At 33.8% G+C, this 17,838-nt stretch overlaps 1 protein-coding gene across 15 annotated transcripts in view; it reads right to left on the reverse strand.

Moving 5' to 3' along the window:
• SYCP2 (synaptonemal complex protein 2) overlaps positions 1–17,838 on the reverse strand; it is a 73,504-nt gene that overhangs the window by 47,094 nt on the left and 8,572 nt on the right. For 7 of the 15 annotated variants that reach the window (XR_015138676.1, XR_015138675.1, XM_086330961.1 and 4 more), the window contains exons 2-14: positions 14,700–14,755; positions 13,668–13,811; positions 12,723–12,853; positions 11,844–11,946; positions 11,350–11,374; positions 8,587–8,672; positions 7,737–7,822; positions 7,367–7,401; positions 6,399–6,541; positions 6,264–6,316; positions 5,005–5,050; positions 4,327–4,422; positions 169–229 (exon numbers count right to left, since the gene is read on the reverse strand). Coding sequence is in view for 13 of the 15 variants with exons in the window: in XM_086330961.1 (XP_086187087.1) it covers positions 169–229; positions 4,327–4,422; positions 5,005–5,050; positions 6,264–6,316; positions 6,399–6,541; positions 7,367–7,401; positions 7,737–7,822; positions 8,587–8,672; positions 11,350–11,374; positions 11,844–11,946; positions 12,723–12,853; positions 13,668–13,811; positions 14,700–14,723 (1,033 nt within the window). In the remaining 2 variants the exon portion in view is untranslated. The other 8 variants (XM_086330966.1, XM_086330963.1, XM_086330965.1 and 5 more) reach the window with 5 other exon arrangements.

Consider the following 17,838-nt stretch of genomic DNA (forward strand, 5'->3'; position numbering starts at 1 on the left):
ACAAGATATTGGGGGTAACACAGGGTCAGGGAATTTGATGATAGTGACCATCACATTTATGAATGTGAACATATGAAAATGTTGATCTGCTTTCATCAGTCTACTGAGTTTTTCCACAGAGTATGCAACTTCTACTCCAACAGAAATGATAGAAAACAAGTTTAATACCTTCAATGCTGTATATCTGCACTTTTTCTTCAGGCACAGTGACTGCTTCCCACTGATGATCCTTAAATTTAAAAACACGTTTTGATCATAAATAATTTAATCTTGCTTTAAAGCTCCTTTAAACACTATCTTCAAGTTATACAAACTAAGGGTTTTTTTTTTTTTTTTTTTTACTATCATTAAGTAACTGGTTGATATATCACATTTTTTGTTCCATCAATTGACTACATAATATATTATACTTGTCACATTTAATCTATTTGTTCATTCTTAAAAGTGACAGTATTGATTACTTTAATGTTTTTCTACTTTTAATGGTTTTCTACTTTTAATCAAAAAAAGAATGACTATCCATTCATATTAGACTATAACCTTTTTAAAAAATATTACCAAATCCTGTCATCTCTTCCTTTGAAATGTTTTGTGAAATCATATTCATCCCCCAGTTCCCACTCATTAATTGACTGTTCTTAGATTCAAACACTGAATGCATGTTAATAACCTAAAATGTTTTCCCCTTCCAAGTATTTTCACTGAAAATTTGTATAAATGAATAAATAATGTGAATTCACACAAAAAAGTTATAGTAAAAATTAGAACCATTCCAAAAAGATGATATCCTAAAACCTTCCAGTAATCTTATGATGAAAATAGATCCAATTCATTTGCTATTTAAGGACTATTAAAATTCCACTAAATCCTCAGTCTCTTCACTAACTTGCTCCACTTAGTTGCCTTAATTGAAACCAGTGTATATTCTGAGAGAACCAGTACCATTTAACTACAGCATTCTCCAGTCAAGGTGTTAATTCTCCCAGACCTTAAAACCTCAGGGTCAGGAGGAAAAGGTTGGTATCCTCCTTTCTCCTTTGAGCATCTTCCTATTTCTCTGTGTATAACACCTGCTGCTGCTGCTAAGTTGCTTCAGTCGTGTCCGACCCTGTGCGACCCCATAGATGGCAGCCCAGCAGGCTCCCTGGTCCCTGGGATTCTCCAGGCAAGAACACTGGAGTGGGTTGCCATTTCCTTCTCCAATGCATGAAAGTGAAAAGTGAAAGTGAAGTCGCTCAGTCATGTCCGACTCTTAGCGACCCCATGGACTGCAGCCCACCAGGCTCCTCCATCCATGGGATTTTCCAGGCAAGAGTACTGGAGTGGGGTGCTATTGCCCTCTCCGGTATAACACCTACTCATCATCATCTGCTAACTTTAAAGTGACTCTTCCTCATATACATAGGTACTTGGTTCAAAGCTTTCCTTTTGGAAAAAAAGTCTACATTATATAAATTTTCAAAAAGATTAAAAAAAATAGAAATCATTATAATGAGTCCAAAACAGGCCCTTACCCAGGTTCAACCGTTTACCAATATATTGTGCCCACCAATTTCATTTTCACCCCCTACTTTCCCTCCATTATGGTCTCTTCCTCTTGATCTCAACTTTTTTATTCATTGTTACTCTAGCCATCAGTTTTAAAACACTCATCCTTAAAATAAAGTACCTAACAAAAATCCCTCCCTTGAATCTATATCTCATTTTAGCTTCTACTGTGTTCTCTTCTTCTTGTCTTTACTTCCTCTACAAATATTTCAACTTTCCAGGAATGCCTAAATCCTATAGCTTAAACAAAATTGCTCTTTCTTGGATGACCAGTTTTTATTTTATTTAACTATGTTTTGACAGACTTGATCATTTCCTCTCATAAAACACCCTTCCTTTGCCTTCTGTAACATGATACCCTTTTAATTTGATCTTTTCTGGCAGACTTGTCAAGTATCCTTCAGGCTAGTCTCTTCTGCCTATCCTGTATCCATCTGCCTATCGACGCATCCATCTGCCTATCCTATATCCATCTGCCTATCCATGTATCCGTCTGCCTATCCACGTATACATTTCTTACGGTTTTGTCATCTAGACACTCACAGAAACCCATGGTTTTATTTATCTTCAGTATACAGACAGCTTCTGAATTTCCACTTACAGCTCAGTTCTCCCATTTGAACTTCACACCAATATATTCAACTACCTACAAGTTATCTTCAGCTGAATGCCCCACAAGCACCTCCAAATCAAAACATTCAAAGCTGAATCATCATCTTTCCCCTACAAAATTGATCTTCCTAAAACAGCATCCTCATCCATTCAGTTACCAAAGTTTTATTAATCCTTCCTCTTTTTACTACAAATTACCAAATCTGCTCAATTCTACCTCAAGAATTTTTCTTTTTCTGAAGCCTATCCATTTCCATCCACCCCACCATCACTTTCCAAAACTGTGCCACCATGATTCCTCTTACCTGGATTACTGCATAAATCTAACTGCTTCTGGTCTTGTCCCTTTTTAATCTCTTCTCCCCAACCAGGAGAATCTTTTACATGAATGTGATGCTCAACGCCTAGTATATATCTGGCACATAGTAAGTTCTTATTAAATGTTTATTGAACTGATGTTGTCTCCTACTTATAATCTTTCTTTGGCTCTACACTGCCTGCCTTCTTTCCAATCTCCTTTGAATTCTATCACTAACACAGAGCATTTTTCAGTTGAGTGTGTATTTACTCATTCTTAAATATAAGCCCTTGAATGGCTATAAATGAGAGAAGATGGGTCCCTGATTCAATAAATCTTACATTCTATGGTGGGGGGGTGGTGTAGACAAAAAACAACAGATAAAAGGATTTTAAGTAGCAATAACTACTACAAAAGAAAAAAGAGGACAATGTGATATAATATGGCTGGATAGCTACTTCAGACTATCTAAATGGGATGCAAAGATCCTGAGGCTCCTAGGCAGCAAGTATAAAGACCTGAAGAGAGCATTATCTAGAGGCAAAGAAAAAAATGAATGGGGGTTGAACACAGTAAGCATGGAGAAGAGTCTGAGATTATCAGAGAAACAGCGAGGGCCTAGGTCATAAAGGCCCTCGAATACCAACAGACACAGGGAGGGTTTTAAGCAGCCACAATAGGGGAGAAGCTTTGAGGACAGTGAGAGAGAACACAGGGAGAAGGCACTGCTGCCACAGAAATCCAGAGAGGAAAGGAGAGTCTAAATGTATCTGTGGGAAGAACTTTCTCCCAGCCTCTCTAGATCAGTGTCTAGAACACATGAGGCATTTAATACTTATAAATGCATTTTATACTATCCCTATCATGTGTAGTACTAAAATTACTTGTTTTCTTCCCTGAATTATCCATTAGACCAAGCAAGTGAAGTCAGGAACCACTCCAATCCTATTATATCCTCTTCTCTGAAAATGAAAGTCTACTTCCTAAAGAAAATCCAGTTAAAAAAACTCCTATGAAGCCTGCAAGAATAAATACACTAATGAAAACTGTCAGTGCCTCTGAGAAGTAATGTTAGGTTTTGGAACTCATTATTAAGCATTCTAAGAAGGTACTCTAAAAAGAAAGAAAGATATGTGGAATTCCTAAGAGGCATCTTTGTCTACAAGTTTACCTGGACAAAAAGCATCATTATTATCAGCAATCACAATCAGATCAGTAAACTGCAAACCAACTCTTACTCAGATCTCCGCTCTACAGCTTGAGCTAGAAGTACACCAATGTAGCAAATAGTAAGTGGTGGCTATTTGGAAACAATGGCTCAAAAATTTTCCTCAGGTTAAAAAGGGGTCAGTAGAAAACACACCACCTGGTTGGAAAGTTTAAGCATAACTACAATTTAGTACAGAAAAGAACTAAAATTCAGTTCTAAATATGACCATAAAAATCAATTCCTCAATATTTTCAAATAGAAGATGCTATGAAAGAATAAAATAAGACCATTTGTCATTGTTTGTTAACGCTATTTTTAACTGAGTGTTTGTGTACTTGAATAACTGTTGTCTTTTCTAGATTCAACTCACTTTGTTCATCTGAATGTTAAATTTTATCATTAATGTATAATTTCTGAAAGGCTTATATTTAAAAACTAGTATTAAATTTTAGCTTTTTTCTGTTGCTATAAAACATCAGAAATAATTTTCATTTCTAATTAGCTTGATAGGTTACCATGCTCATCAAAATTATTAGAGCTCACACTGAAATCTATTAAAAGTGAGAAAATATACAAAGAAATCCATATTCTTAAACTGAATTATTATATACATACATATACACACAACTCAAAATGATACAGAGGGAATAACACTTACATCATTGTCTCCAGCAATGTAGAATGATAGAGTCTGGCTCCCAAGATTAAAATCTACCCAAAACTCCTCCAGTTTTTCATCTGATGGTATTTGCAGCTAATAAAACAAACATATAAAACTAGAACATACTATGCTTTTAAAAGTGACAACAGAAAATTATGACACATTATAATTATGCTATATATAAATATAAAATTATGACATTCATTCATGGTTGAGTTTTTTTTAAAAAAAGAAAAAAGTAGAGCTGGAAGGTATAGGAAGATAAAGAGAAAGCAAGTATAGCATTTAAATCAATTTAGAAACAATAAAAAAAAAGCTGCTTACTATTTTACACAGAAATTAGCCAGTTCCAGAAAATCACAAATACTCAAGTACAAATATAGGCTGAAGATAATTTCACATTTGAATATATTCATGAATAATAAACAATAATGGGCTTGAATAAGGAAACGTAAGATAATTTGAAGTACAGCTTTATATTTTACTTATCCCTGGCTACAAATAACGTCATTTCATAAAATATCACTTAGATCTAGAATATCAGACCAGCTGTTATTTGTGATTTAATTATGACTAATATTAATGTTCTTGTCAAATTATAACCTACAATTCAGTTGACCTCTACATCAAAAATCACCTAATAACTAAAAAAATGTATTACATTCTAAAATTTACCTCATATTTATCAAGAAATGCTGACAAACAAGGAAATGTAAAGACCCTGAAAGAAAAAGTAGTTTGAGTTAAAAAAAACTAATAAGCCTCCACAGCATAATTTTGACTTTCCATACAAATCATACCTAGGATCAAAAGGAAATCAGTTGGTAGTGACAATTTAAACAAAATCATTAGTTCCTTCTTTATTACTCTTTAAAGTGAGAATTTAGTGGAAACCTGTTTATGAAAGAAAGCATATTATTTTGAGGCTACTACTCAACCTACCATTTTGACTAAAGTTAACTGTACCAAATTACTTCTCATGTTATTGACTATGAGCAGAGATTCCCAATATAGTTTATAGTAATATAATGGAAGTTCCTACAGGATTAGATAGGAAGAGTAGAAGTGAATAATACTGCTAATAAAAATGGCAGAACTCAATGAATACTTTCTTGGTCAATTACTATTTAAGGACTTACATAGCTATCTCATTTAATCTTCACAACAAACATGGGGTAGATATTATTGTGGGCTTCCTTGATGGCTCAGATGGTAAAGAATCTGCCTGCAAAGCAGGAGACGTGGGTTTTATCCCTGGGTTGGGAAGATATTATTAGTATTCTTATTTTATAGCTATGGAAACTGAGGAAAGTGAGATTAAACAACTTGTCCAACATTAGAACAGGAAGAGGGGAACCTATTATTCAAATTCAAATAGTATGACTCCTTGCACTTAACCTTCACCCTATCTTTTCTCTGTAGTCGGTACCTATCTTTTCTCTGTAGTCGGTAGACTCATTGTGAGGTGATTCATCCAATGTGTCCTGAGCATTTATAAGGTGCCAGGCACTGCACAACAAAAATACTTCCTATGTCATTGTCAAAAGTGATAAAAATTTGTATTACCTAGACCATTCTTGAGATTTAATAACCTCAGAAAGAACATCCTTACAGTGTTAATTACAAAAGAAAATGATTTATATTTGCTATACATTTTTATTGCAGTATATGGATAGAGGTAGCTCAAGTAATATTTATATTTAGGCTTTTATTATTCCTTAAACACCAAATTTATAATGCATATACAATTCTGAAATACAGTAAACCAATCTTAGAAAAATTTATTAATTCACGTTAATTAAAAATGTATTTTCCCTCCAAAAAGTACAAAGCAAAATAAGACCAGTGGAGGATTATTTCAGACTAACATTGTGTGCTTCCCTCTTGAGCTCTATTTTTTATCATTAAATGGTTGTATTTTGCATTAAATTTACCTTCTCTTGTCTCCAAGCATGCCATTTACAAGGTTGAGAAATATCCTGCAATCCTAATTTTTAAAAAAGAGAGAGCTTTTAAAAAACACAGTAATTAAAAAAAAACTTGTTAATTTGTTATTTTATACTACTTACTGTTTCAAATTCAGAGTCTTTAATTCCTTTAAATGCATTAGCAATAAAATCCATTGAGAACCACTGACAAGCCAGTTCTCGTCTTTGCTTTTCTGTGGTCATTCTACATAAAGCTTCGACGATACCCGCTTGCAAGTCATAATCTTAAAACAAAGTTAATTATTTGAAATTATGAAAATTAAAGTTTATGAAACTCTATATTTCATAAGGTGTTAGAACAAGCAAGAGAAATAAGGAACATAGTGCAATTTACTCATCTTTTACCATTTTCTTCATATAGATTAAAAATATCCCACCATTACATGGCATGAACACAGCCCAAACAACAAGACAAGTTTGTCAACAGAAAAAAGGAATAAAACAAAAAATTTTAAGGACATTTAAAAGAAACTCCTAAATATGCAAAGATACCATTATTCCATTATTATTAGAGTTGTGAATTGTAAAAATAACTGACAAGTCTATAAATCATAGGTAATCTTTGTTTTCCTTTTGTATATCATGATATTTACAGTTATTTTAAAGTACTTGAAGCCACTGGTTTGTTCTATATGTAAATCACTACATGAAAATTTTCTCATATGAAACTTAGGAAAGAAAATTTCAGTTATTTTAATAAAGACATCATTTACAAACAAATCAATCCCAAGAATATTAAACCTAATTTCATAAAATATATTTGAGAAATTTCTTAGCAAAAGGAATTAAAATCTACTGGAAAATTAAGTTATTATTCATAAACCTACTATTAGGCACAAATTATATTTGACAACTCCTGTTATCATGCTTCTTTTCTTAGTTCCACAGATATTTATCCTTTATTTATTAAGGTAAATAAAAACTGCTTGATTATGTACAGTTTATAATTTTTCATATAATTTCACATTATATTATTTTGACAAATATTATATTCTATTAATAAATTTGGAATAACTTCAAATATGAGCATTTTGAAAAAACATACTTACCTCCAGCATCTAAAATCCTTTCTCCCATACTACTCCTGTGAATCAAAACAGCAGGTTATATAGTGGACAAGTATCACTTAAATAGAAAGTTCATATGTTTAGGGTAAAAAACTTCACTAAAACTTATAATTCATAATAATTATAACTAAAACTTAAAGTTCATATGTTTAGGGTAAAAAACTTCACTAAAACTTACAATTCATAGTATTAGACTGGCAGAAAACATACCCATATGCAATGTTAGAAACCTGTAACAGTTGACCAATTTTAATTACTAATGCAACTTATGGTTGCCTTATTTGCCTTATAAAACATCCTTTAAATTCTTGACTTGAACTACTAATTAAAGCAATATAGTACAGATTATTACATGAGAATTAACATTTGTTGGTTACAGAGTATTTTCCTGGCATCTTGAGGCATTCTGTCAAGCATCACATTCATTTTTTTTAGAGTCTAGAAAAGAAAAAAAGAGAGTCCATTAACTTTATATATTCAGTGGAACATTAGTATGTTTTCAGAGATAGGTACATAAATTTAGAAGCCTCTTTTTCTTAATCACAGCATTTTATGCAAGGAATGAAGGGTGGAGGAAAGAATATAAAGCATAAAATAGTGAATACAAGAAAACATAAAACAAAGGCTATCAAAAATAGAATATACCACGATTCCTATGCTTAAAGCACTCATACTCTGCAGTATGACATGTTCATTATTACTCTATCATAAGAACTAAGGAAGCAAAAAACATCTTATTAATATTTATTCTTATGACTATACACATGTACATATGCATTATCAATATATACTATAAATTATTTTTATTTTTAGCATGTAAATACTGAGGAACTAATATCTAGATGGTATAGTTTATTTTCATATGAGCTATATTCATATACATAAATCCACATGGTTATAAATGTTCAATATATATTTACATAATATGTTCATCATGTCAGGCAATGAATTTCTCCTCCTGAAACCATAAGTTGTGTCTGACTCTTGTGCCCCATGGACTATAGCCTGTTAAGAATTCCGTCTGTGGGATTTTTCAGAGTGGGTTGCCATTTCCTTCTCCAAAGCAATGAATGAAGAACACAGAAATACACTACATGATAATTCAGTGCCAAGATAAAGTAATTATTCAGTTTGACAAATTGCTACCCAATTGTCTCTACTTTCTCTTTAATTTTTAAAAGAAAAACTAAATAATGGCTTACCTCCTGCTGAATACAAATATTCACTCTTGAGTCAATAACCAGAGCACAAATTCGAGGCACGAAACTTTCCACTATTTGCCTTTTACCTGAATAAAAGTTAATTATTGACAAATATGTATTTTAAAGGACAACCTTTTCTTATATGAGTGAATGGAAAGGACATACTAGTTCAGTTCAGAAGAAGGCCTGCGGACTGCCCTGGTCACCAGGAAGCATGAAATTCAATCCTGGTTCTGCCACTAATCAGCTGTGTAACTTTGAAAAAACACATGTACACACCCATGGCTGATTCATGTCAACGTATGGCAAAAACCACTACAATACTGTAAAGTAATTAGCCTTCAATTAAAATAAATTAAAAAAAAAAAAAAAAAGAAAAAACATCATTCAACAGATGTGCCTGATCTGAACTCTGGCAAGGGAATAACCCCAGATCCAGTTTCTCCTTTAGGCACTTAAAGCAGTATTAGTGTTTTGGATAAATATAGTTCAAAACTGGAAACTTCTATTTTAAGGTTTTTATAAAAACTGGCCTCAATAATTTATAGTCATACCTCCAAAATTTCATAATGGTCATTAATACCTCCTCATGAAGATCTAAATAACATTATCTGTTTCTAAATTTGACCCTAGTCTCTCAAAAGACAAGGCTTTATTAATACCAATTAAGAGGAATTTGCCCCATGCTAATTCACGACATAATTTTTAAGAAATAATTTTAAATAATGGCAACATAGGAACAGAAAATGTACAATTTCACAGTGACTACATTAAAAGAAGAAAAAAATCACTGAATTATCTGAAAAGATAAAATGATTTATTTAAAAAAACTAGTTGGATCACTTCATAATCATTGGTGCTTTAGGACTGTTTTCTCCCCTAAAAAGTGAAGAATTTAGACTAGATTGTTAGTTAAGTGCAAAAAAAAACAAATGAAAACGCAGCATTAACTACTATTGAAATAAAGAGCAATCAATCTTTTAAAATGTTTTGGCTTTGAAGGCAGCAAACAGTTGTTCCTTCATTCATTAATATAAAGGATTCACCAGCCTCAATTACCAATCCTAGGTAATTCTTCCCCAACCAACACAGAGATAAAATAACTTGAGTTTATTGTTAGGTAAAAGGCACTACCAAACACAAGTTGAGATGATGAGTTGTAACATGTTCTACATTCTCCCTGTCCTACTAAAAATTTCACTAGATCAAGGACAAACTATGGCCCACAAACCAAATCCAACTCACTGTCCCTTTTTGTATGGCTGTATTCATCAGCAGGTACTCTGTGGAAATATGCGAAATGTATGATGTTTTACTGAATTAGTAGTCTCAGGTGAATTTCATTCATTCTTAGGAATTCAGCAATCATTAGCCACCTCTGAATGAATGGCTTTGGTAATTAGCTTGGGCTGCAGAGTCGATAAGATTTCTTAATGAATTCAGCCCCCAAATCCAAGGAAAAATAGTGCTTATATGAGATACTTATACTTCAGTAAAGTCATTTCAATGAAACAAAGGTTGTTCTGAATCACAAGAGGCTTTCAAAAACTAAGACAAGAAATGACATCTCCATTTCCAACAGAAACATAGGTAATAAACTTTTTCCAAACTCCAACTACAGACCCAGCAGCGTTTTGGGACGCTGATGTAAGTGTAAAGGAAATTTCCATATTTCAAAACTGATTTTAACTGTGCAACTGAGGAGCTTCCACCTAACCTTCAACTGAAAGTGGTTAATCTGCAGTGCAATATCATTCTAAAAAGTAAACATTAAGAAAAAAGTAAGTCTTAGTTGCACAGTTGTGTCTGACTCTTTGTGACCCCATGGACCGCAGCCCACCAGATTCCTCTGTTCATGGAATTCTCTAGGCAAGAATACTGGAATGGGTTGCCATTTCCTTCTCCAGGGGAGATCTTCCCAACCTAGGGCTTGAACCTGGGTCTCTCATACTGCAGGCAGATTCTTTACCAGGTATCTGAACCACCTTGAGCATGACTTTTAATTAAGCACAGTCATCCCTTGGACAGCATTTATTAGAATGCTTTAGAATATTAGATTATTAGAATATTATTATTAGAATAATATTAAAGAATATTAGACTTTTTCCACACATATATATACTCTCCTCTCTCTATATATATACACACTGTATACATATATACACACATATAACATAACAACATATATATATATATACAATGCAAATATTAAGGAAAAAACTTAATTCTATAGATCTTGCCAAGTGATGACTATGCTCAATTAAAATACATGTTCATGAACTGATATCAGTATTTGGCATTATCTGCATGAGTGTGAAAAGACATTTTCTAATATAATATACACAAAATCTCATTATAGATGAGCATGAACAAGTAAGACTTGCAATCAGTTTTTACAACAGCAAACACTAACTCTGAACCTTAATTAAGATACACTGTTACCATCTCAAAAAAGAATGCTATTCTCCTCATTAGTATTATAAAATCATTATACTCAATCTTCATTATACTTTGAGTTGCATCAATAAAACATCTGTGGAAATGTGTTTTCTTTCTTGTTAAATAAAGTACCTGTGTAACAGTGTCAATTTCTTTCTAGGCCCACAAAGCCTAAAATATTTTCTAATTCTTTACAGAAAATATTTGTAGACCCCTGAATTAGGTAATGAATTACTGTTAGGATAACACAGCAAGAGTTGAAAAATTATACCAGAACTTTAACAGCAAATTATTGTTCCAATAGAAATAAAATGTTTATTATACCTTCATCATCGATGTCATGTATGACCTGAGAAGAAAATGAATAATATTTAAAACTTACTTATAATAAAAACCATTAAAAATAGTACTAAAATAGGTTACTTCTGAATTCACCATAAAATTATTTAAATTTTATTATTAACTAATTAATCAGGATAAATGCACTAACCAATCTGTTAGTGATTTTTGATCTCAGACCATATAGAACACAAATGTTTTTAAATGAACATATACATGCTTCATAACATCAGTGAATCAATACGGTTGTTACCATCAAAAGATCAAATATGTCTTCTATCATATTTATAATATAGAACACAATTTGTTTTCAAATGAACACATGCAAATTATTTAACTTTTATGTACTAACCAATTAATCAGATAAATGCACTAACCAATCTGTTAATGACTTTTGATCTCAGGCCACATAGAACACAAATGTTTTTAAATGAACACATACATGCTTCATAACATCAGTGAATCAATATGGTTGTTACCATCAAAAGATCAAATATGTCTTCTATCATATTTATAACAGCTTCATCTTTTGAATTTCCCCGACTCAGAATAATCTCCTTGGATTTTTCAAACCAGGCAACCATGTAAAAAAAAGAAATGTATACATTAGTCACTTTGAATTCACTTAATAACTTTAAAAATGTATTTATAGAAACAGTAAACCTAAAAACAAACATTACAAATAAAAATTCCAGTATTGAATCAAAATAAGTTTATGCTCTTAAACATCTTCACTGTTTTTGCTTTTTGGTAACTCACTACATGTTCCCCATTTTTTAGATGGGGATGAATGAAGTTCCAATTCCAAGTAGAAAGTCTTTATTACTCTCTTCAAATTCTTAGTTCATGAACATTCATACAATAGATAAAAAGTAAATTATCATTACACATTAGATCATTTTGTCATTGTTACTATTTGAAAAGTTTTGGCATTACTTTTTTATTATTGAACTCAGATGTTTGAGTACATGCTATGCTTTAGGGACTGTTCTTGTTGCTGGAAATATAACAAAGAATGAAAAGGACAAAAATCAATACATTTAAAAATGGGAAATATAATAAACAATATAAAAAGAAAAATAAAAGTTAGACTAGGACTAAGATGAGCTAGAGAAAATAAAGCAAGTTAAGGCTTTTTGGAGTTTTGGGACCTTACAATTACATGATCATCAAGGACCCTGTATAGTTTCCTTGTGATCTTTAATTTTCTAACATATACCACAGGTTATAAAAATATCTTATCCCAAAGTTTTATATACATTTCCCAAATTTATTTTTCAAGAGTATGAACCGCTTAATTAGAAAACACAGCTTTAAACATATTTCCCTCACATGAATATGTTACATATTCTATACTTATCTTTTGGACTAGTCCTTGTTTTATCATAGTTAGAAGTCCAGCTTGCCCCAGTATAGTGATATTTTTGCCACATCTTCCAAAAGAAACCAAAATGGTTGAAACAGTTTGGATATCTCTTTTATTAAGCTCCTAAAATGCAAATCATAGATTTAAACATTTGCAAATACAAAATAAAATGGAACTGGCATTATGCTAGGAATGTTATTAATATAATCCTCATAAATCCTGAGTGTTAGTCATTATCATAATCTCCATATCGCAAAGGACAAAAGTGTGGCTTTAAAAGGTGACTTCCTTACAGCCCCTCAGCCAGTGAACAACAAACTCAGCACAAAAATGCAGAATTATATAATTTAAGAAACTTTATACTTATGAGGCAATGAATCAGTTACCTTCCATTCTAAAAAGTTCTATGTATTTAACTAAGGGATATAAGAAATTTTAATCTTAGATTTGTAACAATTATCAAATTCTGGTGGAGACTGTCAATAATCACTTGCATAAAAGTATAAAAATACTTTATATACGACAAATCAAGCCAAGATTTTAGATGATTTTTGTTTCTACTTGTTTTATTTTTGCAAGCAACAAGCACTGTCCAGACAACATGATTAATATGCTAATAGGTTTTCAAAAGGTAAAGCACACTGTTTAAACCTCAAGTAAGTACCCTATTCTCCTCCGGTTTAAATAAAGTTAATAATGGTAACACTATGTAAACATGATTTTTGTATATACTACTTACAAAACAACAGTCCAACATGTTATTTGGTACTCCTCAAACAAATACACACAAAAAAGCAAGTGGTGAAAGAAGCATTTATTTATACAAGTGAGCCTGCTGAAGTCTTTTTATTCATTTCTTCCAATGGAGAATCTCCTCCTAAAAAGTAGAGTGCTATCTAATTACCGTAACAATCATTCAACGAAAATGAGTATTTACCCGGCACATAAGGTCATCTAACTTGTGGAAAAACTGTTTGCTGCATTTAATCTTCACATCTTCACAAATATCAATTTGTAGAAGTGTTTTCAAAGGTTTAAAATCATTTTTCCTTAAAGCATCATCAATGCATTTTTCCAACTGCTGAAGAAATATAGAAAATACCACATATACTGAATCAAAACCAACATTAGTCACCTTATGGAATCAAGTAATTTAAGAATTGCTTTCACATTTGAAAATTCTCAAGAGCTTATAAAACAATTTATTTAACCGTCCACTATTAAATTTGGAGTAACAAAATTAGAGATTAAGTTTCTTTGATAACAATATCTGTATAGGAAAATGTATTTTAATAATTTCCACTTCATATCTCTTATTGAAAAGTCATCATTAAGTTAAAAACAAAAACCTGTTAATGAAAGAAATAAAAATCAGCTTTATAGTAACTAACCCTTAATACCATGGATAAAACCCTAACATATCTGTCAACTTCTTCATGAGGTTTAAATATTAATAGTAAAAAAAAAAAAATGCATAAAGAAGGTAAAAGCACTTCTTTAGGAGCTATACCAACCAAACTAACTTAAGCATTACATGCACACATAATTTATTATTATATTCTATATTTATAAGCTTTACAAAGTTTGCCATTCCTGCTATTAAAGTACACCTCATTAACAAGGAATTTTCATACAGTAATATGACTGACCTAAATATAAGTATCTTACAATTTTAATCCCTAACATTTAAGTATCCAGGTATAAGTTATATATAAATCAATGCATAATTCACTTCTATGTAAAAGGTATATATAAATAATCTTTAATACTTTATATTCTTAAAGCTTCTGGAAACAAATCTATTGAAAAATAAAAGGATAATATTTTTATTTAAATTATTTAACTCTTGACCGTTTCATAGAAACAAGTAAGTTTTATCTTTCCTAAAACTATAGCATTTAATATCTATAAATAAACAAAAAGTGATTTTAGGAATTAAAATACTTCCTTTTGGCCTAGGACCACCTACCTGGAGATCTGGTCTTATTGGCATTTTGACTTAACTTTAAAACTTGAACAAAACACCTATAAAAGAAAACATATACTTCCTGAATCTTGCAATCTATATGTTTACAGTTTAAAAATCTTAAAACACATAAATAAGCACTGCTGCTTATACCAAAGGCAATAAATGTTGTCTCTTTAAGTTCCTCACTGTTTATGAAATTACTCATTTGACTCTGTCAAAGAAGTTTCTGGAGGAAGCCTCAAGATCATTTATTTAAGCCTTGTCTTTTGATAGATGACTTAAATGTCAAAGTCCTGCCAAAAGGTAACAAAACTAGTCAGTGAAAGAATATAAATGTGGACCTCCCTCAAAGATTCCAACTTTGGGAACAGGAAGAAAAATAACCTTGAATCAATGTCTAAATGAAATTTAAGCTCAGTTCAGGTCAGTCGCTCAGTTGTGTCCAACTCTTTGAGACCCCATGAATCGCAGCACGCCAGGCCTCCCTGTCCATCACCAACTCCTGGAGTTCACTCAGACTCACGTGCATCGAGTCAGTGATGCCATCCAGCCATCTCATCCTCTGTCGTCCCCTTTTCCTCTAGCCTCGAATCCCTCCCAGCATCAGAGTCTTTTCCAATGAGTCAACTTTTCGCACGAGGTGGCCAAAGTACTGGAGTTTCAGCTTGAGCATCATTCCTTCCAAAGAAATCCCAGGGCTGATCTCCTTCAGAATGGACTGGTTGGATCTCCTTGCAGTCCAAGGGACTCTCAAGAGTCTTCTCCAACACCACAGTTCAAAAGCATCAATTCTTCGGCGCTCAGCCTTCTTCACAGTCCGACTCTCACATCCATACATGACCACTGGAAAAACCATAGCCTTGACTAGATGGACCTTTGTTGGCAAAGTAATGTCTCTGCTTTTGAATATGCTGTCTAGGTTGGTCATAACTTTCCTTCCCAGGAGTAAGCGTCTTTTAATTTCATGGCTGCAGTCACCATCTGCAGTGATTTTGGAGCCCCAAAAAATAAAGTCTGACACTGTTTCCACTGTTTCCCCATCTATTTCCCATGAAGTGATGGGTGCGGGCGGCTGCGATGGTGCACAAGCGCGGCCTAGAGAAGCTACCCCACGTCCGAGGTCAGGGGCAGAAGCCGGGAGGACCCCATGCCCGAGGGGTGGCGGCCAAGAGGAGCTATCCCACGTCTGAGGTCAGGGGCAGCAGCCGAGAGTGCCAGGCTGTGAAGGTGCAGGAACAGTCGAAAGGATACCCCATGCACAAGGCCAGGGGCGGCGGCCAGGAGGAGCTACCCGACGCCGGAGATTAGAGGCGGTGGCCGAGAGGACCAACCCCACATCCAAGGAGCGGTGACTGCGTGGGCGCAGGAGGGCCTAGAGGAGCTACTCCACGTTCAAGGTCAGGAGGGGCGGCGGTGAGGAGATACCCCTCGTCCAAGGTAAGAAGCAGCGGCTGCACTTCGCTGGAGCAGCCTTGAAGAGATACCCCATGTTCAAGGTAAGAGAAACCCAAGTAAGATGGTAGGTGTTGCAAGAGGGCGTCAGAGGGCAGACACACTGAAACCATAATCGCAGAAAACTAGTCAATCTAATCACACTAGGACCACAGCCTTGTCTAACTCAATGAAACTAAGATATGCCCTGTGGGGCCACCCAAGACAGGCAGGTCATGGTGGAGAGATCTGACAGAATGTGGTCCACTGGAGAAGGGAATGGCAAACCACTTCAGGATTCCTGCCTTGAGAACCCCATGAACAGTATGAAAAGGCAAAACGATAGGATACTGAAAGAGAAACTCCCCAGGTCAGTAGGTGCCCAATATGCTACTGGAGATCAGTGGAGAAATAACTTCCGAAAGAATGAAGGGATGGAGCCAAAGCAAAAAGAATACCCAGCTGTGGATGTGGCTGGTGATAGAAGCAAGGTCCGATGCTGTAAAGAGCAATACTGCATAGGAACCTGGAATGTCAGTCCATGAATCAAGGCAAATTGGAAGTAGTCAAACAGGAGATGGCAAGAGTGAACATCGACATTCTAGGAATCAGCGAACTAAAATGGACTGCAATGGGTGAATTTAACTCAGATGACCATTATATCTACTACTGTGGGCAGGAATCCCTTAGAAGAAATGGAGTAGCCATCATGGTCAACAAAAGAGTCTGAAATGCAGTACTTGGATGCAATTTCAAAAGTGACAGAATGATCTCTGTTCGTTTCCAAGGCAAACCATTCAATATCACAGTAATCCAAGTCTATGCCCCAACCAGCAACGCTAAAGAAGCTGAAGTTGAACAGTTCTATGAAGACCTACAAGACCTTTTAGAACTAACACCCAAAAAAGAAATTTAAGCTAGTAATACAATATTTTAGAAGGGAAGTATATGCAAGTATATTGCCAAAGAATAGTATATACAAGAATATACAAATCTGCAATGAAAGGAGGAAAAGATAATCTAAGCACATTTTTCCTTCAAAGGAAAATGGAAACGGTAAGCAACACCCTTATAGGAAGCAACATGCTTACATTAAGCATCATCTTAACAAAAGCATCTAACATTTCCAAATGCAACTTAGAGGTTTGGAGGTTAGTCCTATAAAGGAAAAGAAATAAAAACAATCTAGAAAAGATCTTTTCTAGACATCATGAATAGAACAACTTTAATCAGTACCATGAAGAGGTTTGTAATAGAATCACAAGAAATCCAATGTAGAGGGCAGTTAATTAATTAAACCAAGAGGAATATAGGACCGTCTATCTTTAAACCACAAAAGACACTAGTCAGCCTACTTTCTAGCAGACATGCCAGGAAAAAAATTTAAGTGCCAATGAGAACATACATAATAGGCATACAAAAAAGGATGAGTAAAAAAAAATAAAAAATAAAAAAGTCTCCTGCATTTCCAAAGATTAACTCTAGAGGGAAAAAAAAATCTGATCCCCAGAAAAACATTTATTTCACGTGCATAAGGAGACAAGTTTAAACACATTTTTGCAGCATTGTTCTGAGTTCACTTCACTCAGTTGTGTCTGACGCTTTGCGATTCCATGGACTGCAGCACACCAGGCTTCCCTGTCCATCACCAACTCCCGGAGCTTACTCAAACTCATGTTCATTGAGACAGTGATGCCATCCAACCATC

The sequence above is a fragment of the Bos grunniens genome, chromosome 13, assembly GCF_055505025.1.
Source record: "Bos grunniens cultivar Pamir isolate PY7600 chromosome 13, Bosgru_T2T1.0, whole genome shotgun sequence".
NCBI lineage: Eukaryota > Metazoa > Chordata > Mammalia > Artiodactyla > Bovidae > Bos > Bos grunniens.